The sequence below is a fragment of the Lycorma delicatula genome, chromosome 11, assembly GCF_047948215.1.
Source record: "Lycorma delicatula isolate Av1 chromosome 11, ASM4794821v1, whole genome shotgun sequence".
NCBI lineage: Eukaryota > Metazoa > Arthropoda > Insecta > Hemiptera > Fulgoridae > Lycorma > Lycorma delicatula.
The window spans coordinates 27,590,995-27,616,057 of record NC_134465.1 but is presented as its reverse complement, the minus strand read 5'-3'; the positions used below and the strand labels follow the sequence as shown (position 1 = coordinate 27,616,057).

General features: G+C 28.6%; 1 protein-coding gene and 1 long non-coding RNA gene across 4 annotated transcripts in view; one reads left to right on the top strand and one right to left on the bottom strand.

The window, feature by feature from the left end:
* Nucleotides 1–25,063, top strand: part of LOC142331996 (alpha-N-acetylgalactosaminidase-like) — a 162,085-nt gene that overhangs the window by 83,594 nt on the left and 53,428 nt on the right. The window contains exon 1 of one of the 3 annotated variants that reach the window (XM_075378047.1): nt 579–736. The exons of 1 other annotated variant lie outside the window; for it this stretch is intronic. In XM_075378047.1, the coding sequence (XP_075234162.1) occupies nt 714–736 (23 nt within the window). In that variant the 5' untranslated portion in view covers nt 579–713. Of the gene's footprint in view, nt 1–578; nt 737–15,441; nt 15,477–25,063 lie in introns of those variants that run through there. One more of the 3 variants, XM_075378048.1, reaches the window with a different exon arrangement.
* Nucleotides 10,299–25,063, bottom strand: part of LOC142331997 (uncharacterized) — a 30,297-nt gene continuing 15,532 nt past the window's right edge. The window contains exon 3 of the long non-coding RNA XR_012758116.1: nt 10,299–10,706. This is a non-coding gene — a long non-coding RNA (uncharacterized LOC142331997). The remainder of the gene's footprint in view (nt 10,707–25,063) is intronic.

Genomic DNA, 25,063 nt, shown 5'->3' with positions numbered 1-25,063 from the left:
ACAAAAAAACCCAACAACGTAATATTTAGACAAATGAAATCGAATTACATAATGTTTTACGCAGTAACAAAAAAAAAACGTAAAAAACAAAATATAAATTGAAATTGTAATATATATTGTACTTATGCCAAAACTAAAAAATTTACATATAAAAAGATCGACATGAAGACGCAATATTTCTGAACAATATAAGTGTAATTTTATTACCATAAATTACAAAGCTATACAATTTTAATGATATATACAATATTATTGTATAATAATTTCTTTCTCGATTCGTTGAAAAAAAAAAAAAAAATTATCAATAGTGTAATTAGTGAGCTACTTATTCATTCATTTGTTTTTTTTTAAATTTATTAAAATAAATTTGTCATTCAAAATTAACATAATTGAAAAAATGAAAAAACATGGTGGAATGTTTATTTAAATTTTACAAATAAACAACTTTATTTTTAATCTAATAATTTTCAGATCAGTTATTTTGTTAATTAGATGGAACAAGATCTGGTTTTAGTATATCTTTTGTTATTAAAATATTTAAGTTGGAAATATAAAGGAATACATTCGCTTATAACCAGTAGAGTTGATAAGATCGTCTAAGAAGTTTAACACCATTCTATTGCTTATATAAGTACTGCCGTTTTATTAAATACATAAAAAAAATATACGTAAATTTATAATTAACAACAAAATAGTTTTTTTTTTTAAATTAAATGAAATACGAAGCAAAGAATTGGTAAGTTGTACATATTAATTATTTTTAACAAAATTGGAAAGTTGTAAATTATTTTAAGATGATATATTATTTTTATATGATCAAGCTCTAATGTTTTATTTACTGTATCGATTTGTAAGATTATTTTTAGTTGTGTACAGAAAATTCTTCTGATAATCCTATAGTAATTTTTTACGTCCTTGTACGAAGTGAAGGAAGAATTGTGATCGCGAATATTTTCGGTTTTCGGATTTCAACGGAAATATCCATTTTGACCATCCCTGAATCCATTTTAACTAGTTTCGACATGACGTCTGTACGTACGTAGATATCTCGCCTAAATCAAAAACAATTAGCTTAGGATGTTGAAATTTTGGATTTATCACTATAGTAACATCTAGTTGGGCAATTCCACTTTTCATTGCAATCGACTGCACCAAAAATGTTCAAAAAAGCACAAAACCAAAAACTTTGGATTTCGGACATTTCTTAACATTAGTAATAACTCCTCGTCGAGATCTTTTCAACGACATATGATGAGATTTTGGGTCGTTATATTTTACCTATCAATTTGAAAGCGAGCGATTGGCGCAAAATTACGGCACTTGTGTCCACAAGAAAGGGAATAAATATATACATATAAAATTTTGAACTGACGGTGGTTTTGGGGTCTGGGGGAAATGAAACGCGAAGATATGTCGAAATTTTTCGGAATTCAAATCATGGTACCAATTACAATAGGTAGGTTTCTTAAAAAATTTACCTAAATCAACGAACCTATTATTTTAACAAAAATTGGGAAGAAGACTACTTTGTTATCGAAAATAAGGAGAAATGTATTTGCTTAATATGCAACAGTGTTGTGTCACTAGAAAAAAAAAAAAAAACATAACGTCGGACGTAATTACAAAACCAATCGCAGTTCTTTTGAGGTTAATTATTCGCCTAAATCAGAGCTAAGGACAATAAAATGTAATCAACTAAATTTGGAATTATCTACCCAGTAAACATTTTTTACCAGCCATGTAAGTAAAAATGCTACTATATTAACTAGAATCTTTCAATTAATTTAATATTCATCTTTGTTATTTGATTTATTTATTTAAAAATGTGACATATTATCGTTCGTTTGCTTCTTGCACGGCAGTTTATTATTATTTTTTTATTTTTTTGTTTCTTAATTTAAGATTTTTTAATATACCATATAATTTTGTTTCCTTCAAAATTCCTTAATTTGTTTGAAAAACTAAAAAAAAATGTAGGAATCGGTTTTCGTCGGAACCGATTCGTTATTTGAAGGATTATTGAATTATTATTCATTTAAATTTTTTTTACAATGAGAAGTTAATAATTAATTATTTATAAATCAATATATTTAAATTTAAAAAAAAAGGTTAAAAAAAAGGAGTTGAAGTCTGATTCGAACCCGATGTGCCTTTCCCTAAGATCCAAATATTTTATTAATTAAATTTTAAATGAGAGCTTATTACTTCAATTAAGAAAAGTAAAAAATCCTAATTTTTTGGATTTTGGTTCAGTCGATTGCAATTAAAAGGGAAAGCGCATAACTAGATGTTACAATAGTCCTAAATCCAAAATGTTAACATCCTACGGCTAATCGTTATTGTGTTATGCGAGATACGTACGTACGTACATACGTCACGCTGAAACTAGTCAAAATGGATTAAGGGATGGTCAAAATGGATATTTACGTTGAAATCTGGAAACCGAAATTTTTCGCGATCACAATACTTCCTTTACTTCGTACAAGGAAGTAAAAATGATTGTTGAATATAATTTTGACCTAACATTATTTATCACTCATCTTAAAAAAACTTATAAAATAGTTTGAAATTAGATTTCAGCAATTTACCATTACCGAACCCGTGGCTACATTTTTTGTAAATCTTTTTATTGCACAAGGAGACATTACTGAAACTGCTAAATTACAGCAGAACTTCTTCAAGAAGAAATATCGAAAACTGAAGAAGAGATTTTAGATTTTCAAAATTACATAATATTAAAATATCAGGATACGAATGAAAATTTTTAGAATTTAGTTGACCATAAAAAGTATAATCTTTTGACAAAAGGAGCCTACAAAATCAAATCCTATTTTGGTTAAATATATTTGTACGAATCGTTATTTTCCACAACGAATATTCGACTTACTAATGTCAACCTTGATTAGGATTATCATCTTATATTCCCGACTATGAGAAATTAGTAAATGAAATTCATTGTCAAAGATCGCACTAATTTGACTTTTAATAATAAATATATGTTATACTAAAGGACATAATACTTTTTTATTTTTTAATCCGATTGCGCCCCCCACTATTTTTTTCAATCTCAAATGTCCCCGCGCCACAAAAAGTTTGAGAACCCCTGGTCTAGATGAACTAGTCGGGTTCCAAAACATAAATATTTGCAAAAAGAAACCAGATACTCAATTTTTGACGCGATCACTATACTTTTCTCTTTAATATACCTATTTTAGCTACAAACACTGGGAAAGTAAAAAAAAACACAAAGTGTTCCAAGATTTGCCTAAAAAAATGAATGAAACCGATCAGATCAAACAAAGTACAAAATTCGTTAATTAAAAAGGAAAGCGATTAAATATAATCTACAAAATTATACATATAAAAATATTAATTATTTAACAAGGTGAGCAGTATCCATGACGGAATGGTAGCGTCTCGATCTCTCTTCCGGAAAGTCCCGCATTCGAATCCCGGTCAGGTGCGACATTAATTATATGCTAATATGAATATTCTAATCTATATTCCCGTGCACAAGTTTTGAACTTATCTGGTAAATTACCCATCAATTAAAAAATATAGTAACGGTTATAAGATTATGTTAAAGAAATAAAACCGGTACGGAATAAATTAATAATAATTGGCGTTAATTGATAAATACTTATAGTAAGTTTTATGTAAATGTTAAATGGCCAATACATCAGGTTTATCTAATTATTTTATAATTTAGAAACTCATCGATAGACTAGTATTATTTCTCTAAAAGGAAATCGTTCAATTTAAAGTGTTCCCGATTTTTCATAACGACTAAATTAATTTAATTTAAAAAAATTATTTATTTTCTATTATTATTATTTTAAAGGGGAAAAATCATTAATAGGTACGCACCACTTCACTGCGAGCTTGGTTATTATTTTTTTAAACAAAGGTTGCACATTTGAAAATATAAGTGGACGGAAATATCATAATTTTTAATTGATTAAATCTATTTAAATGAATTTTATTTACCGGTACTAAAAAAATATCTGTGAGGTTAATTTTTTATCTTGAAAATTTGTATTCAAAGGTCTTTTTATGTGAAACTTTACGGACAGCAGGAAAATTCACTCTTTTTTTATAATTGTACTATTTTTTTACGAATTTCACATGGATTAAAAATTTACAAGGATGATTCTTCTTTCTGTATTTGTCTTTATTTATTAACTAGCAGACCCGGCAATGCTTCACTATTGCTAGATCTGACTAACTATATATATGTATACATACATATAGATTAAATGAACACAATTGAAAGTTTGATAAAACATTAACAAAATGAACATTATGGAACTTCACAAAATTTACCTTTCCCTTTTCCAATTTTCATTTTTACTATATTCTCTTTTTTCCGTTCCCCTATTTTCCCATTTCTCCCCTACCCTCTTTCTTGCTTTATTTATCTTACCTTTGTTTCCCCTTTCCCCTTTTATTCTCTCTCCTTTCCCCTTCTTCTCTTTTTCGATTTTTTCCTCTTTCAATAAACAGCCAACAGATTTTTTAATTTCAAATAAACAGCCCTAGGTTTATAAAATTTGCAGCTAAAACAAAGCTTTTGATGATAACAGTGATTCTATAGTGTTGTATGCAGTGCCTGCCTGGTTTTCGGCAATAAAGAACAAGGGGAATGTGAAGATGATGACATCACTGCAGAGACGAATGAATTTAAGGATCGTGGCGGCGTACCGAACGGTATCGGCGGATGCGGCAGGAGTCCTGGCCAGGGTACCGCCGATCCAGTTACGGGCTACCCAAATGAAACGGATCTACGTGGGCATGGACAGGGAAGATGTCACTAATCCTTGCTACAAGAATAACAAGAGAAGTGTAACGCCGCTACAACTGGGGCGTGGACAAAGAAGCTTATTCCTGTGATAGAACCGAGGCTGGGAGAGGAAACACGGCGACGTGGGGTACTACCTATCACAATTCCTCTCCGGTCATGGGGAGTGTGGTGTATACTTACACAGGTTAAGAAGAAGGGAGCTCCCAAATTGTGTGTACTGAGGTCAAGAGGATACTCCCTGCCAAACCTTTTTTGAATGTACACGTTGGGAGGATCTAAAAGCCAGAAATAACATAAAAGAGATTACCCCGGAAACTACAACAAAGTATATGTTGAGAGGTAAAGAGGAATGGCTGAATAGAGATTACTGGCTGCGGTTATACGAGCAAAGGAAATGGATTACAAGAAGTGGGAGGAGTTATTTTTGGGGGAAAAAAAGACTGAGACCCGGCTGCTGGGGCACTGCCAAGGAACGGCATAGCCTGGCCCGATGTCCCTGGCTTTAGCGGTTAGAGGCGGAGGCAAGATAAGGAAAAGATCCGGAACCTGTGAGCCGACCTACCATTCCGGTAGGTAGGGAGGCTCATTAGAGTTGCAAGGACACTCCCCTACGCTGAGTAGTACTTGACTGTTGAGCCCGCCCAGGGGAGCAGAAGAACAAACACACACAAAAAGAAAAGGTTATAAAAATTGGTAAATTATCATTACTTCCAAACGATTTAAAAAAAATTATTTACACGAATATTTATGTAAATCTCCAAATACCATTTGTATGAAATGCCAGTTTCCACGAATTGATGTTCAGCAAAACGTTGAGAACCGCTGGGCCAATCTAAATAGAATTGTTTACAACTGATTTTATTAAACTATAAGTATAGTTCTATAGAGTATATTTATCTATAGATTTCCGGAAAGATTATTTGGACTTCTTAAGAATGAACAATATTTTACGGACAACAGAATTAAACTATATAAAATTTAAAAAAAAATAATTTTTACTACGGATTTTGTTTAAAGCAATAAATAAGATTTGATATCCAAAAGGATAATAGATAATTCATATTATTTAATTATAAATGGAAAAAAATTGTTAAAAATAAAATTAAATTTTCTTAAAATTTTTAGTGTTATTTATTTAATTTGTGTATCGAATTTATTTTTTTTAACAATCTGATGTAGAAACCACATGAATTCCTTGTTCGTCTATTAAATTACATATACACATATTTTTAAATTAAAAGTATATAAAATTCTATTTCATTAATAATTTCCGATACCTTTTTTTTTATTGTTATTATTGAATTATTATTTATTGTAAAACTTTTTTACAATCAGAGGTTAATACATCAATATAATTAAATTAAAAAAAGGAGTGAAGTCGGATTAAACCGATGTGCCTTCCTCTTCTATGATCGAAATATTTCGTTAATTAAAAGTTTATTAGGCTATAACTCTGGAAAAAACAATGAAAATAAGTATCACTTATGATGTATAGTTGAAAAACTATCAAAGAGGGCTTATTACTGCAGTTAAGAAAAAGTCCAAAATCTAATTTTTTTTATTTTGGGCTTTTTTGAACACATTTGGTTTAGCTGATTGCAATCAAAAGGGGAGTTGCACAACTAGATGTTACAACAGTCCTAAATCCAAAATTTCTACATACTACGGGCTAATCGTTTTTGAGTTATGCGAGATATATACGTACGTACAGACGTCACACCGAAACTAGTCAAAATGGATATTTCCGTTGAAATCTGAAAACCAAAATTTTTTGCGATCACAGTACTTTACTTTACTTCGTACAACGAAGTAAAAAATCCGAGATCTAAAAATGCCATTATTGAGAAAAGCAATAAAATTTACGAGTTTTATAGAACAAAATTTTATTATTGTTTTTTTTTTTTTAATTCAAGGATTTAAAATGTTTATATAATGTTTGGTTAAAAGTACTAAAGAAAGTTTCTTCTTTCTTTATTTGTGCTTATTTATTATTAATATTTTTTTTTTTTTAAGGAAAAGAGAATTGATAGGGAAATATAAAACTACTTTCAATATTTTTTACTTTTCTTACGAAGCAAGTTAATAAGCTTCAAAACCATCGATAATGATACACGCAAAGTATAAGAATACCATAAAAATAACGTATAATGTACTGTTATGAAATGTCCATATAAAACTTGTATCAATAAGAACTGCTACTTTAAATTACGCACCATTTTCGAACTACAAAATTCTAAGCTGCCTTATTTGATATTATCGTAATAAAACTTAGACGTTATTAAAATGACATGTCAAATGTTAGAGCAACGTTTATGTATTGTAAAACCCCATAACAAAAATTGGGGGTGTTTGGAGTAAACTATGAAAGAATTAAGTACTCAATCGGTAGATATAATGCCCCATCTCGGTTGACCGTTGAAGAGTTGATTAATAAATTTAAACACACGTAATCCCTCAATAATTAGACGCTCACAAGATGAGTATAAAACATAAAATAAACATTTCACGGTTTACAGTACAACAACCCACCGGGTTGGTCTAGTGTTGAACGCATCTTCCCAAATCAGCTGATTTGGAAGTTGAGAGCTTCCAGCGTTCAATTCCTAGTAAAGCCAATTATTTTTACACGGATTTGAGTACTAGATCGTGGATACCGGTGTTATTTGGCGGTTGGATTTCAATTAACCACACATTTCAGGAATGGTCGAGCTGAGACTGTACAAGACTACACTACATTTACACTCCTACATTTCATCGTCTGAAGTAGTACCTGAACGGTAATTCCCAGAGGCTAAACATAAAAAGAAAGAAGAGTTAATATACAATGATTTCTGGCAAAGATCTCCTTCATGTCTACAAAATTATATTTTTCCTAGATATGCTTTTTAAAACCAAGAACAAGAAAGAGATTTCGACAATTGGATGTTGGTACATAAGAATGTATTTCAACGGAAAATAATCTTTAGTGATGAGGCTCATTTCCAGTTTAACATTTTCGTGAATAAATAAAGTTTTGTCCAATTTGTGGCAGTGAAAACTTCATGCGCATTCCATACTTCCACAAAAAGTGATGAATGGTGCGCAGTTTGGACTGGAGGAATGATTTGGCTCATCTCGCATATCTCTGAAAACGACGCTAATGTTACAGTTACGCTGAATGCTGTTCGTTATCGTGTAATGCTCGAGAATTTATTTTTGTCTGAAATGGAAGAAATATGGTTCCAACAACAAGTCATAAAGTAAGCGAAACCATCAAATTATTTCAGATCAAATTTCCAGGTCATCTATCTTTTATTTTGGAAATCAGTAAAGTCGTGCGATCAAACACTTTTCGGTTGCATTTTTTATGGTTATTCGAAGAATAAGTATATGCCAATAATTTACTGACACTCTTATAGCTAAAGAACGAAATTCACCGCGGTATTGAAACAAAACCGACTGACAGATACATGAAAATGTACTTAAAAGTTTTATTAAAAGAACGGACATCTCCCGGTGGGACCATAGCGGTCATTTGGTTGACATATTATTCCATATTTATCCTCCTATATTGTAATACGTATTACAAAAGTATTAAATATTTTTGACAAAATTAATTTTTTTCTTAAATAAAATACCGGTTCTTATTGGTACAGTGAAAAACTGCGGCGATTTGCCCAATACCTTATTGAAGAGGTATTGCGGCAAATTGATGAAGAAAGAAGCATTTGGAAAAATATAGTTAAATGAAGGGACAGACTTATAGGCCACATATTAAGGAATCCTGGAATAGTTACTTGCTTTGATATTGGAGGAACAGGTAGATGGGAAAAATTGTGCAGGCAGGCAACGTTTAGAATATGTAAAACAAATTGTTAGGGATGTAGGATATAGGGAGTATACCGAAATGAAACGACTAGCACTAGATAGGGAATATTAGAGAGCTGCATCAAACCAGTCAAACGACTGAAGACAAAAAGAATTGGTTCACTCTATATATTTGTTTTGTAAAAGGTTACTGAAACGAATTTATATTAGGGAGAATTATTAAAAAAGCATTATTTATATTATTACATATAGAATTTTATTTTATAGTTTTTATATTGAATAACTTCTACTTGCTACTAACATTGTCTGTGAAAGTAAGAATTTTTTTAATACAGTTTTTTTTATTTAGTTAAGACAGGAAACTTGGTCAGTTACACTCTCTTTTTTATGATAATCATTCTTTCTTTATCACACTTTTAACTTCCTATGTAAACAGACAAGCAAACATGCCTAATATCCTTTATTGGATAACAGAATTCAGTTCTTGTTTTAATTTCCTCCGACAAGTTTTGATTATATGATATAACTCTGTAACACACACACACACACACACACACACACACACACACAAACGTGTGCGCACATAAACACAGAAATAAATAGTAGTAGCGTAAGAGAGAGCGAGAGTACAAAGTTAGGTTAAGTTATCCGTAGAAATAATTTACGTACAGTAATTCTCTGTAATTTTAAAACTTGTTCTAAGCACGTTCTATAATTTTCTTTTTTTTTTAACGCGGCGTAAACTCGTACTAGTTCAACGCATGATTTATAACAACATGTTTTATATTTTATATTTTAGAATATATTTTATATTTTATATTTTAGAAAGGAAATAAATGTAGTACAGTACTTAAATTAATAATCATTTTAGATAATCTCTCATTCTGTTAAATTGACGTTTACGTAAATATTATGTGACTGAAAGTATAAATTTGGATTGAATATAATTCAATATTTAAACTGTTGCAATATTCTCTTTATCAGTTGATAAAAAAAACAAATGGAATAATTTTCTCCTCTAATCTCATATTTATGTGTACTTCTAAATAAAACATTTTAATTTCAAAACAAGACATCAATTTTTCTTTGAAAAATAAATAATGAATATTATAAATAAAATGTCATTCTACATTCTGTGTTTTATCAACATACACACAGGATAGAGTGTTTAAAATTGTTAGGGATATAGGATGTAGAGGGTATACCGAAACGAAACGACTGGCACTAGATAGGGTATCTTAGAGAGCCGCATCAAACCAGTTAAATGACTGAAGACAAAAAAAATCTTGAATCGCAACGTTTTTATAATAAAAAGATAAAAATAAATAAATGTCGTTAAATAACTTTTACTAATAATATATTAGAAAAAATAAAAATTACTCTGAAATGTATTATAAAATATATTTTTCCATAAAATTGCTATGCGTACATATTTATTTAGTTACCATATGTTATAAATACTGATTAATTAACTACAATAATTTATTACATCTTACGTAATAAATTTTATAAACAATTTTTATACTAAAAATAGAGATTATGGCATTTAAACCTTAATCCATTGAAAAAGAATTACAATATTTATCACTGATCAAGTGCTATCTTATACTTAAAAATAATAATAAATGGTATAATATTCTTTTAAATAATATGTACAAAAATTCAATTAACTATTAAAAATATTGGCAGAACTTCAAATATTTAATAGACACTCCCACCCAAGTCCTTTATATCATTAAACACGATAAAACATAGCTAAAACGATTAGAATAATAACATTTTGATCAAAAATCACCTAAAAAGGTTTTGATTAGGCTAGATTTCAATCTAACCCACCGGGTAGGTATAGTGGTGAACGCGTCTTCTGAAATCAGCTGATTTGGAAGTCGAGTGTTTTAGCGATCAAGTCCTAGCAAAGGCAGTTAGTTACTTTTATACGGATTTGAATTTCTATATCCTGGATACCGGTGTCCTTTGGTGGTTGGGTTTCAATTTACCACAAATGAGACTGTACAAGACAAGACTACACTTCACTTACACTCATACATATTACCCTCGTTCATCCTCTGAAGTAATACGTGAAGGTAATTCCCGGTGGCTAAACAGGAATAAGGAAAAAGATTTCAATCTAAAAACCACAAAAATATAATAATTATAATAATAGTAATAATAATAATTTATTTATCATTACACGTGTGAAGAAATATACTACTCATTCTGTTAACCACTAAACTGGAGAGAAACATCAAGCCTGAAGGTTGAAACATAAAACAAATTTCATTCTAGTTTTATAAACTGATCCTTTTTATTATGTCCGTAACTCCAATTTTTTCTATTTCTAATTAAACTTGTACAATTCCTAATAACTCCAAATTTACCTTTTAGTTAATCTAGTATAATTCTTATTCTTCCGTCCTTTATTATTTCCACTTTCTACTTATCCTCCAAAGACTGTATTATTATTGGTTACCATCCAATTATTCTAATCATTTATTGAATAATAATCAATTGTGAATTTTCAAGTTGGATTTCAAAATTAATTACACGATGAAGTCTTGCAGTACTAAAATCTCAGCTAGTGACAAGATTGTATATATATATAAATACAGCTTAAATAACTCAGAACTGTAAATACAATACAATAATACGGTGATAAAATTGAAAATTAAATTAATCCTATATAAAATTGAAAGAAAAATAATAACAGAACTAAAGATAATAAAAATATGAAACTTTTAGTCGTCGATTCCAACCAGAATCACAGGCCAATCAATTAAAAAACTCTGTACGTCTTCAATGGACAACAATCATAAATTGATATACAGGTAGATGTAACTATGATTTAAATAAAAACAACAGATAATTTTAAATAAAATAAACATGAAAAAATACTATTTCAAACTATATAGTAAACAGTAAAAAAAACCATACGTCTTTTAATTTCATTTATTTTTGAAAAACGCTGCCATATTAAAAAAAAATCTTTTTGTAGATCAAATTAAAGAGAGAAATTGAATACGAAACATTTCGTAAATTAGGTGATTTTTTTTAAATTGAATGAAAAATTCTTTTAATCTTCGTTAATGAAGGACATAAAATAAGGATAAAAATAATAATAATATAATAAAATAAACAATAACGAATTATTAAAAATTTATCTTTATATATTCATCTCATAAAAGGACTCATTTAATTATGATAATATTCAAAAGATAAATATTAGATAATTTTCATTGTTGTACACAAACTTGTAATTTCTTTTGTTTTATGCGTGCGTGCGTGTGTGTGTGTTTGTGTGCGCGCGCGCGTATATATATACACACACACAAGGTTGTTCTATACAAAAAAAATTTCTTCCCATTTTTTCTTTAAATTAGTTTCTCAGTAAAAATATTAATAAAGAGAAAAAACGTCTAAAAACGTAAAAATGCGTAATTTTGGAGCGACTTAAAAAAAACATTAAAACTTAAAAGAGGATTCAAAAACGTCATTTTAATGTTCAACATTTATTTTTATGGTTATTTTAACCTAGGAAAACGTTCCCGGATAAAAAAAAAACCAATCATAGATGAAACGGAAACATAAGGTGAGAAACCAACGGCATGATAAATTTAAGAAATTAATCCATAGAAATGACCTAAGGAAACTACCACTGAACGTGAGCTAATGATTTCCGGAATGTAAGAATATATACTACTATTCTACTGGGTCCTGATAAAAAAAAAATCCCTTTCGGCACGCCGGAAGGCGGAGGTAGATTTCACCTTAGTAGGGGATAAAAAAGATTTCCACCTTAAAATTAAGAAAAACTTAAAATTTACTCAATACGACAATGGTTGCATGTGAAAAAAGTTTCACATGTTTTTTAGCATATGACAAGCCTCATCTTCTTACAATTCCAGCTACATTTTCAGCACTATCCCTTGCCATAAGGGTTGGTCATATCAAAGATTTTTTCAGACAAACGTTTTAGTTAGAGGACTAACGACCACTTTAAACCGATTCGATACTGTTCCTATTAAGGGAGGTATGATTTTTTTTGTCTTCAAAACCCCATTTTTTCCATCCCCTGGGCCAATGGTTGGTGATATCAAAAAGCTTTCTTAGATAAGTTGTAGGCCCTTATCCAAAGAATAGTAGGAACTTTAAACGAATTCTATATTTTACTTAATAAGAAAATTATAGAGATATTTTGTGTTTTCGAAAAAGCCTTCCCATTTCCATTCCCATGGTCCGATTTTGGCCGTTAACGAACTCAACCGAGATTTTGGGACGAGTTATTTTTAAGGAACAATTTGAAAGTGATTGGCGCAAAATTACGGCAGTTTTCGTGTCCACAAGAAAGTAAAATATATATATATATATATATATATATATATATAAATATATGTTTGAGCTGACGGTGGTTTTGGGGTTTGGAGGATGTGAAACGCGAAAATATGTCGAAATTTTTCGGAAGTCGAATCGTGGTACCCATTATAATAGATAGCTTTCTTATGAAATCTATCTAATAACAGAAATAGTATAAACAGTAATGACGCATAACAGAATTTTTGGAAAGTAGTATGTTTAATCATTTTACTTTAACTAATCAACCGGGTTCAAATATATTAAAACATTAATTAAAAAATTCTGCATATAATATGCATAATTAAATAATTACAAAAAGTTTAGATTTCAATCAAGAAATTTCAGTATTAAGGGAACTGATTACACTTAATTTTTAAAGAAAAAAAATTATAAATTCTGATGATATTTCTCGAAAAAAGAATTTACGTTTACAAAATTATTATTTCTCTGTGTTTTTGTAAAACTTATAAAGAATAATAAATTTGAAATATAATTTTTAAAACACCATCATCGCCCTAAAAATTAAATCTCTTTAAATCTCCCTAAAAATTATTACATCCTAGTCGCGACTTCGCCCGCTCTATATATTTTACTTGTCTTTATGTTTTTTAGTCAAATATCCGGGGAAAGGTGCAGCCAGTCGCGTCGTACAGACAATAACAGTGGCAGTAGCTATGTTGGTTGAGCCGCCCCGACGTACACCACTGCACCTCTTAAAATATCAAAATTAGAAAGAAAAAAAACCGAAAATTTATTATAATCTGGAACGTACGCTTTCGTTTAGTGTACTATTTTAAAAAAAATTCTAATTTTCCTAAACTTTCTTTCTTTTGATCAACTTATCTTACACCATTTTGTTCAAAATTAAATTTTCTACAAAATTTGTTAAAAGTTTTACGTGTCCAGTTAATAAAGTTATTATACGTCAAACATAAAAAAAAACAGGGATTTTTAGGTTTATTTATTGGTTTTCATTCCGTATTTCTTAAATACTGCAAATGCGGATCTTGGATCTATTTTATTCGATTTTTCATATAAAAAACCATGAGAAGTCACTAATTGTGCCCCTAAATTACCGTTCTTAAAATTTTCTTCATTGCACTGGGATAGCTGAAATCCGAGTAACCCACAGAGTTGGTCTAGTGGTTAAACTCGTCATCGCAAATCAGCTGATTTCAAAGTCGAGAGTTCTAAGGTTCAAATCGCAGTTACTTTTATACGGATTTGAATACCAGATCGCGGATACCGGTGTTCTTTGATTGTTGGGTTTCATTATCTCAGGAACGGTCGACCTGAGATTGTACAAGACTACACTTTATTTACATTCATACATATCATCCTCTGAAGTAATACCTTACGGTGGTTTCGGAGACTAAACAACAAAAAAGAGAGAGCTGAAATCCGAGCGAAATTTTTCACCCGCCGTAACTCGCAAATGAGGCATTTTAGGACATATGTTTATATGAACGTTTACCATTACGTTTACGAGTAGAATAGGTACTGCTATTTTGTAATGAATAAAAAATGTGATTTAATCTGAAATTGATGTTTTTATTTCAAAGCCGCCATTTTCTTTCTATAAATCGTAGAAGGTAAAAATTTTTACAGAACATATTTAGAAACATCGTTAAAAGGTGTGTAAAGTTTCAATAAGATTGGTGGAAGATCGGGCGGTTGATACTAAATCAAAAGCGTATACCTCTTCTTGGGACACATGACATATATATTCATACACGTAATTTATTTTTCCTAAAATAATTAGCTATCATGGCATAATTAACAGTCCCGGCCTGCGTGGCGCGACCTTTCATTCGGAGGTCTCGGGTTCGAATCCCGGTCAGGCATGGCATTTTAACATACGCTACAAATCATTCATCTCATCCTCTAAAGCAATACCTAACGGTGGTCCTGGAGGTTAAATAATAAAACAAAAGGGGTCTATTAACATTTATTGTAGTTTTACAGATTATTAATTAACTCAAACGAAAAAAAGATTAAGTAATTTCTTTTTCTAAACCTTTACAGAACTTTTTTTCAATCAGATAATAAAACTATTTTAAATATAATTGCTAGGAAAAAGGGTAAATATTAAGCTATATATAAATAACTGAAAAGTTCAATAACATATTTACGAGCATTTTTAGCACAGTAATAATAATATGCAGGATTTTAATTAATAACTATTCATATATATACAGTTGAATTTATCATTAAATCTTTAAAAAAATATATTTTAAACATTACGCATTATTAACAGTTACATCATATTACACATGGTAAATTAATTATATCAGTAAAATAATTATAAAAATATTGTAAAAGTACTTAATGTTTAAAAAAGGGACATGTTTTTTAGATTAACAAATACATTTCTGCAGTCGCACTGTTCCACAGTCATCTTACAAAATTTAAAACATACTATGGTTAAGAGGAGTGTAATTATTACGTAAAAAAAAATAAGTTTTTCCAACAAATACATGAAGAAAAAGTTTTAAATAATGAAAATTATCGAAAAGAGGTATTTATTATTTATTAATAAATATAATTAATTACTTGTATTGCATATTTAATTAAAATAAACATACGTCTCAGGAGTAGTCGACCTGAGTTTGTTAAAGAGTACATTTGCATTACACTGATAAGTCGCTAATGACTTTAATTGTTGATGCTACTATAAATAAAAGTATTAAAAAAATACATAAATAAATAAAAATACATATAACATAAAAATAACTTTCAAATTTTAATTATACAAAATAATTTTTAAATATTTCTGATAGAGCTTACTTTAAATAAAGATGTATTTAGATAAAAAAAACAGGATATATATTAAATAAATATTTTTAAAAACTGTTAATAAAAAAAAAAATTTATGCATATTTTTTGCAGTTTGACTTTAAGCTACTTCTAAAACTTTTAAAATTACAAATTTTAATAATCGGATAATAATTATGTAACTTGATAATAAGTTTTCTCACGTACTTGCCCTAAAAAGATTAAAGTATTAACAAATAAGAAACATTTTATTAAATTATAAAAAAAGACTCCAAATCAAAATATTAGTAATATAAAGTTTTTTTGTAATTTACTCGGTAAGAATACATTCTTTCATAAAGAAAAAATTAAGAATATAGATTATACCGAAACAAATTATTATTATTTATAAACTTTCATAAAGTTTTTTTTTTATTACTTCAAACAGCGACTCCACCCTGTTCTTTGTTCAGTTATATTTATGTGTTTTGAAACAAAGGGGAATAAATGATGAGATACATTTTGTATATCGAATGAATTACAATTCAACAGAAAAACTTTAAGAGTTCTGCAGATAAAATAATAAGAAAAAATATATCTATATAAATAAAAATGAAAATGTTCGTTTGTTCAAAATCTTAACTCTCCAAAAGTTCTTCACCGATTGCTTTGAAATTTTGGCAATGTTGCATTCGGAAACGCGCGTGTGGCTACTATTTATATACCTAAAATGTCGCACCTGCAACAGGTAAAAAATGTTTTTTTTTGAAAAAAAAACCCAAAAAACAGCGCTATGTGTTGGACGTAAAAGCAGCACACACTATATCAAATATTTTACGATACCATTTCAGTGTTTCTGATATGTATTTCCGCTATAGATTAAAAAACTACTGGTCCGATTTACGCAGGGGGGAAAAGAAAGAAAGGGAAAAATCGGAAAAGGTAAAAAGGGAAGAGGAAAATGGAAAAAGGGGAAAACAGGGAAAGGAAATGAACTTTCAACTGCGCTCATTTAATCTATATACTTCAATTTAGCAACAGCGAAGCATTCCTGGGTCTGCTAGCAATAAATATAATAAGAAAAAATTAGATCCTAAAAGTACTTCATTTTCAAGTTACTGATACTAAAATATTCAACCCAAATTTTACCATAAAATTAACAATCCAAAATTTATAAACTTATGACAATTTTATTTTAAAATGAACAATTCTAGTAACAAATTCAGTGGAAAATCACATGAAATATTTTAAAGCGTACAATTTAAATTACTGTATGACTAAAATGTGGTTCAAAATAACGTGGACAAGATTATAACTCTGATAAACGAGGTCCACTGGAAAAAAGAAATATCATGTGTAAAAAAAAGGCCTTCTACTGCCATACCCCAATATTTATATAAAAAAGGGTTTCTCAAAATTTATATCTCATCTCTAAAAAAATTATTTTATTTTTTTGGATATAGTTTTTATTAATAGTTGGAAAATTCCTCTAATACTTTGCTAATTCTTGTTTAAGTAAGCTATATTCTAATTGTTCTTGAACAGATATTCATGGTAAAGAAATTACTTTTAAAAAGAGGGGGAAATGTATGTATATACATATATAGTAATAAATAATTGGAGGTCACATAAATAATATATAAAAATACATAAATAAAAACAAAAAAGAAGGTAGACAGATCATTCATTGTCATGGATGAATTACACAACACTTTTTTTTATTCTTTTCCTTACAGTATTTATAAATTCAAATTTTATTAATACGATACGGAAGTGTATAAATACTTTTTTCTTTTAATTTATTTATTATTTTATCTTAAATATTCCTAGATAACTGTCCAAATTGAACTAACCATGAAATTCTAGTAGTCGTCCACCTTCACGGCTGGTTTATTTCTCAGTCAGTCAATATTATTTTGTTTTGTTTTTTTTCTTTTTTTTATCAGCTATTTTAATCAGTCCCTATCAATCACAGTTTGTTTCACTTTGTAATTTGTAATAGCTCTGGTTTCCTTCTTTTTCTTTTCGTTTTCTACTATTCCTAATTATGCATTTGCATCCTTTTTTTCTGCTTGACTTAATATTTGTTATACTTCAACCTTGACCTACTGACATAATGTACTACTGAATTTCATTCAAAATACATCATCATACAATAAATTTCTTACTTCTATTAATTTATTTATTATTTCTTAATATTTTACTCTTTATAATTTATCAAATTTTTTGCAACAAACTGGAAAATAGTTAAGTTTTATTACAATAGTTTTTACTTAAGTTATCTGAAAGAATAAATAATTACAGGATCATTTAAGAGTCTGTATTTCCTACTCATAGAATTAATGGATTTAGAACAAAATAAGTCTTAAATATATTAAAAAAAAGTAGGATTTTTTGGAACTATTATCGAATACCAGCACCATTATTTGTTTAAATATCAAGTTTATTTCTTTTTAACAATATAGATATACTATTTAAAGATTAAATGTCTCAGACAAAAAAGAATAAAATAATATAAGAGTAAATTTCCTTATCACAAATACGTAAACTCATTTCAGTATCTGTACCCGCTTACCTAAAGTTGGTTTTAAGAGTTTGTACTGAAAACAGTTTAATTTCGTTACCTACATTTAATATGAATATTTTGAGTTTTCCGATTAATGAACACAGTCCCTTTAAATTCATCAACTGTGTGGCATTCTACCAGAAACTAGGACGTGAAGTCAATATGTGTGTCAGTATGTGACTGAAAAATTTAAACCTCAGCTTCGTGACTGTCATACATTTATATACAGCTGAGTGTTTGAACAATCAAATGTTGCTCTGTGTTACCATGAATTAGGTATGGGCCTGAATACAATAGTCACGGATTATTTTCATTAAATAAGTATGTGTTGACTACACTGAACAACACAGGAAAGGTAAAATTTGGGGATCGATAATCAATGTTCTCGAGGCGCAAAAATCATTTTCGTCGAGTATAGCCTTACAGTGGGTTTTTCAGCGGCATCTATAGTTAAAATTGCGAGTGATTTGTTGCGAATGTTGCTGACAGATCGATTCAAATCCTGCTGAATGCTATCAAAGGCAACGTAAATAACGGGAGAATATTATACTCGGATTCTTGGCCTGCGTACGAAACGAAAGGGTTCAATCATTATACTGAAAATCACCGGTACATTTTGTTGATCCCACAGCGGTTTTCATACTCAAACTGTTTAATGCTTGTAGTAGTCACTCAAATGGTGAAATAAAAAGCACCATATGGAACTGCTGGGCACCACATGGTATTCTACTTTGTCAAACTCATGTGGTGTAGAACGATAGTGGACAAGAATACGTTCTAAAAAATACTCGATGCAATAAGGGCATCTGGCTACCGAAAGTAACCAGTACCGAGTAGTCAGTAAGTAAATTTTCCGTGATCTATAAATTAAAATAATGTGTAGCCTGTAAATTAACAAAGGATAAACAAATACGTTTGAAAAAACCACCCATTTGAAGGGAAAATGGTGTTCCAGTATTCTACAAAAATATCAATTTTCTTTAAAGCAAGATTGTAATCATCTTTATTGATATTATCATTACTATTTTGAAGTAAACAAGAATTAAATTTAAAATATTTAAGATTATATGGGAAAACTGGAATAAGTAAAGTAAAACAAAAATTCTGGGAAATAATAGTAATTGTATTTACTGACCTAAATAAACTTCCCATTTCTAATGAGCAGACATTGATTTAAGAATCAGAACAGCACGAACAGTATTTGGAAGGATGCACAATATAATGAAGAAATATAAATATACCAATGAACCACAAAAACGATTTCTTAATAAAATTTAACATCCTGTCCCTGAGGGCAATAAATATTGACATTTAAATTGAGAAAACAAGTACATTGAAAGTTATTTTAAAACGGAACAAAAGATGGAATACTAATGAATAAATATAAGAAGAAAGTAGAATATTGAATTTTCTAAAACAGAAATCAAAAGTTATTGAAGTGGAAATAAATAATGCGAAGAAGGGAAACTGCTCTAAAAAAATTATCATTACATATTGCCCATAAGGTAATATAGCAAAAAAATATGTAAAAAAAACTCTGTATCGGTTTTAATTTTCTAGAAGTGAAATAATAAATAATGGGTTCTGAAGATAACTCGTGAGAACTTTCCATTTATGTATATTTTTTATCAATGCGCTATTGCCACATTTATTTATACACCTTGGGAAAAAATGAATTAAGAAAAGTGTTTTAGGTCTACGATCATTCCTAAGATCTAAAAACACTATATTTTATAATGTGTTTTAAAATGAATATCGATGTTTTAAAGTTATGTAATATTTACTAAGTTTTACTTACATTGATAAATTATACATGAAATAAAAGAGCAACTCAAACAGTTTTTGTTGTGAGTGTTCGACGTGAGCACCACTTATCACAACGCACATATCTAGCCAATAGAAGAGTTCATCCCGTACTTTAATCAGGAAGTCCGGAGCAATTGATGCGACAGCTGCTTCAATCCTTTGTCTCAATCGGTTAGGTCAGCTGATAACGGCGGCACATACGCTTGATGCTTTATAAACACCAAAGAAATAAACTGTCACAGAGTCAGAACGGGTGAACATGGAGACCTCAGCCTCCAAAAGGCCCAAAACTCAAAATCTGCTCCCATCTATGAGCAGATGATAGGGCTTTATCTGCCCTATTTTGGCTTCATTTTGTCAAAATAGGGCAGATGAAGCCCTAACATCTGCTCCCTGGTGACTAATCCAGCGATTCGGGAGAATTTCATTCTACCAATCGCGTACAACATTATGCCAATGAGGAGGAGCACCATATTGTTGCCAAATAAAGTTCTATGGTTCGTAATGCAGTTGAGGAAAGAGCCATAGTTGTAGCATATCAAGATAGTTCATTACAGACACACATGGTTCCACGTAAAAAAAATGGCCTGTAAACTTGCCGTTAGGATACGGCACAAAAAATATTCAGTTCTAGGGAGTCTTGTTCACACTGCAATATTTCTTGAGGATTTTCTGATCCCCAGATACACACATTATCAGTGTTTACTTATAAATAAGGTAATTACAAATTCACACTTTGTAAATTGTAGAACACAGAACCCTATATTCATTTTGAAACACTTTATATAGGAAAGATATATTCCTATATAAGAATATATAGTCCATTCTCTTACAAAGCGTACCATTTCAAGAATGCAGTTACATGGTATCGGGGAAAATACATCGCCTTGTCTTATACAGGCTTTTATTTCAAATGGATCTGATAATTTGCCTTGAAATTCGACTATTGTATATGTACCTTTAATTATATTATTTATTGTTTTATTACCAATTTTAAACAATTTAAGGACATTAAAGGATACCTTTAATTATTAATGAAATATTATTTTTTATTAAAAAAAAGAAACGTAATAAGTTCATTGATAAGCTTTGATACCATTATACTACATTTCTTTATGTTTAATTTTCCTGATAAGCTTGAAGCTTGTGACATAAAAATATGAAATTGAAATTTTGTACTACGAAAAGTACCATGCCTGACCGGGATTCAAACCCGGGACCACCGGATGAAAGGCTACCACTCCACCATGGAAAGCATCTCATTAGATTTACTTTCTTTATTATTAATATTATTCTATGTCAATTTAACTGAACTGTAGATTTATCATCATGGCAACAAGAATTAATCAATTATTCGCTGGTTTTTGTAGATAATTATAAAGTACATACGAATATTTAATAAAATATTTATTATATAAGTATTCTTTGTCAAATAGATAAGCCATTCAGATATTATACAACGTCTAGATTGAAGATCTTTAAATACAAAAATAAATTAATATTTTACGAATAAAAATATTTAACAAAAAAAATTATTACATTAAAATGTGATTTAGTCTCATTAAAATAGTCATAATATTAAAAATTAAGAGATAAGTTATAGAGAAAGTAAAATGAATTACTTTTCGGATAATTTAATTTAAATGTACTTTAAAAAATTATAAAATAATAATAACAACAAAATAATGATAATGGAAAGTTTTAAATCCTCGCCGCAATACTGAAAATGAAATTAGAAGTCATAGCTTAGATAAAAGTCGTGAATATATAGAATTAAATAATGATAAGTTTAAGAAAATAAATGACTATAACGACTGTAATTTCACATTATGATTATAATAATTATTATTATTTATAATAAATTCTAAAATTATTTTTTTATTCCCAAGAGAAAATTTATTAAAAGGCTAAAAATGAAATAATCATAAGTCTATTTAACATAAATGTAGGCTTGTAGTCCTAAAATCAATTCATTAACCAGTCAACACATAGCGTGGAATTAAATAATAAAATATTATTTTTACTTTACATCAACGAACAAATATAAATAAAATAAATTATCACAGGCTGATTAATGAATGTAACTAAAATATAAATTTTTATTCGCAGAAAAATTAAAGCATTATAAAACAGCATAAATACAAAAAGTAGCACAGAATGACCAACAATGAAAGCTATTATAATAAAACAAAGAAATTACATTTGAATCCTTAAAATAATCAAAATAATGTTAATACTTATTTCGTTTACTACACAGTCATCATCAGTAATAGTAATAGATTTGAAAAAATAAATACAAAAAAATATATATATATACACACACACACACTATGTTGTCTGTCTTTTCGAATGATATTTTGAGTCCAATTTTATTTGGAATGATTTAATATATATATAGGACCTACATACATGCCTATGACACTCTCGTTAACTTAAGGATTCTAACATGAGCTCATACATCTAAATCAGTTCAGCAGTTGAGCTGCTACGGTGGAATACATACAACCTAAATACATTACAATCCTTTTCGGGCAGTCGTGTAAAAACTGCTTAATGGAAAAATTCATATTGCAACCAAATTACATTAATACAGCTACAAAAATAATAAATAAATCATTTATAAAACAAGAGATAGAAGAAAACCTTACAACTTTGATGATGAAATTCTCAATTGGAAATTGTTAAATAAGCTTAACAAATATAATATCAAGTGCCCAGTGTTACTTTCAGAATTAAATCAAAAAGTTTGATATTTTATTCATAATAATATGTGCAACAGTTCTAAAATTATGGTCACACAAACATATAATATTGTCACACAAATAAATTTCAATTTTGCTGCCAAATAATCAATTCAAATTTTAGACATTGTTTTTCATAAACTGTATCACATTTAAATGGAGAATCCATGAACTAATCAATTAGCTAATCTAAAACTTCTACTGGTTAATTGTTAATGGTTCTTAAGAAATAATTCACAGCATATTACGAGCTGAACTTCCTTGGGATAGATCAGTTGTAAAACCAGTTTTCACTATAATGAATAGTAGAAATTAACTTCATCAGTAAAAGATATAATATAGAATGGAACTGAGTGAACAAATAACTTATAAAAAATAATGATTTTAACATTTTTATTTTTATTTAAAAAAAAAAAAAATACTTTAAATGACAAACTATTATGATCAATAGTCAAAAATAAATGTCAATAGCATCCATGAAATGCTATTTGAATTTGGTGATCAATGATAAATATCTTAAATATAATTATTAAATATCACTTCAGTTATAAGCATTTATTCTTAATTTATATCCCTAAATATCTGTGATGTTATTCTATAAGATATTTTAGATATTGTCGAATCATAAACTTGTAAGAGAATCAGTTTAATGTCTTATCCAGAATCCTAGAATTAATTATAAATTTAAATAATAGTGTCTTTCCAAATATTATAAAATTTTTTCTTTCATTTCTATTGATTTGATGATGGATTGCGGTAAAAAAGTATAATTACCTTAATATATATATATATATATATACTAGCGGACCCGATAGACGTTGTCCTAACACGGCATTATTCTGTAATAAATGCACACACATAAATATAAGTAACGTAATTAAGTTAAAATTAGCAGGAATGTTCTAAATTTCATTAAAATGACTATTAGTATGATATTATCAGTTTGTGATTGTTGTATTATTGTAATAAGTTTATTGATTAATTATGTGTAGTATGGTTAATATATATTTTCACTAAATATTGAGATGTCCGATGAAAATTGAATTAAAAAATCGAAACGTCGTAAAATTAATAATTAGTATAATTAATCAATTTTCATCCATATTACTAATTTTCACTTATCATTCTAAAAAATTACCTCCTACATATTTTTTTTTTATTTAATAATTTTGATGTTTCATAACCATGTAACAGCTTAATTAATAAGTTAATAAAAAAAATTAAAGCACTGTAAAAAAGCAACGTAGTTAAATTTTAGTCTAAATTTTTATGATTTTTCTCATTCTTTATTTTAACATCTATTTTACCAAATTTTAGATAATTGTATAAAAATAATTTTAGAAACTTTTTATAAAATGAATCAGCTAAAACATTATAAATTCAATTTTTTAAATATACTTTAAACTATATTATAAGTAACTTATATTTTAATTTTATAAATGCTATAATTTATTTTACAAACTTAAATTTTTATTTTCAAAGAGCCGTTCAATACTTCATAAGTTGCATAGAATCAAATGAGAACTGACAATTTAAATTTGTAGGTTAAGTTGATTGTTATTGAATGCACGTGTATACATAATTAAAATTCATAAAAAATCATGTAAAATACTCACTTCTGCACCTTACAAATTTGCACAATGTACATTTTTTAATTAAACTTTAAAACGTTATTTCAATAAATAATAATATAATATTCTCAATAAGCGCGCAATTCTACAGACTCGGCAATGCTTTGCTATTGCTATTGCTAGATCTGAGTATACATACAGATTAAATGACAACAATTGAACGTTTCATAAAACCTTAAAAAACTGAACATTAGCAATTAAACAAAATTTAACCTTTCACTTTATAAAAGTCAGAATGTAAATAAATCCAAATGGCAAAACAACAGCACTACCTATCGGATTTAATTCACACCACTCTCTAATCACAGTATTCGGTGGAAAATAATTTTTTAACGAAAAGTGTTGTGGCTGCAAAATCATTACAATTAATACTGAACATTCAGAAACTTACAAAACATTACGGAACCTTATAAAATTTCACCTTCAACTTTATAAAATTCAGAATGTAAATAAATCCAATTGTCAGAACAGCACTACCTATTGGATTTAATGCAAACTATTCTCTAAATACGAATTTTAATATAAGAACAACACTAAGCTACGACGCAAGTAACTGATATGCGAAAAAGCAATAAAATAAAAAAAATTCATAGAATACGATCGCAGC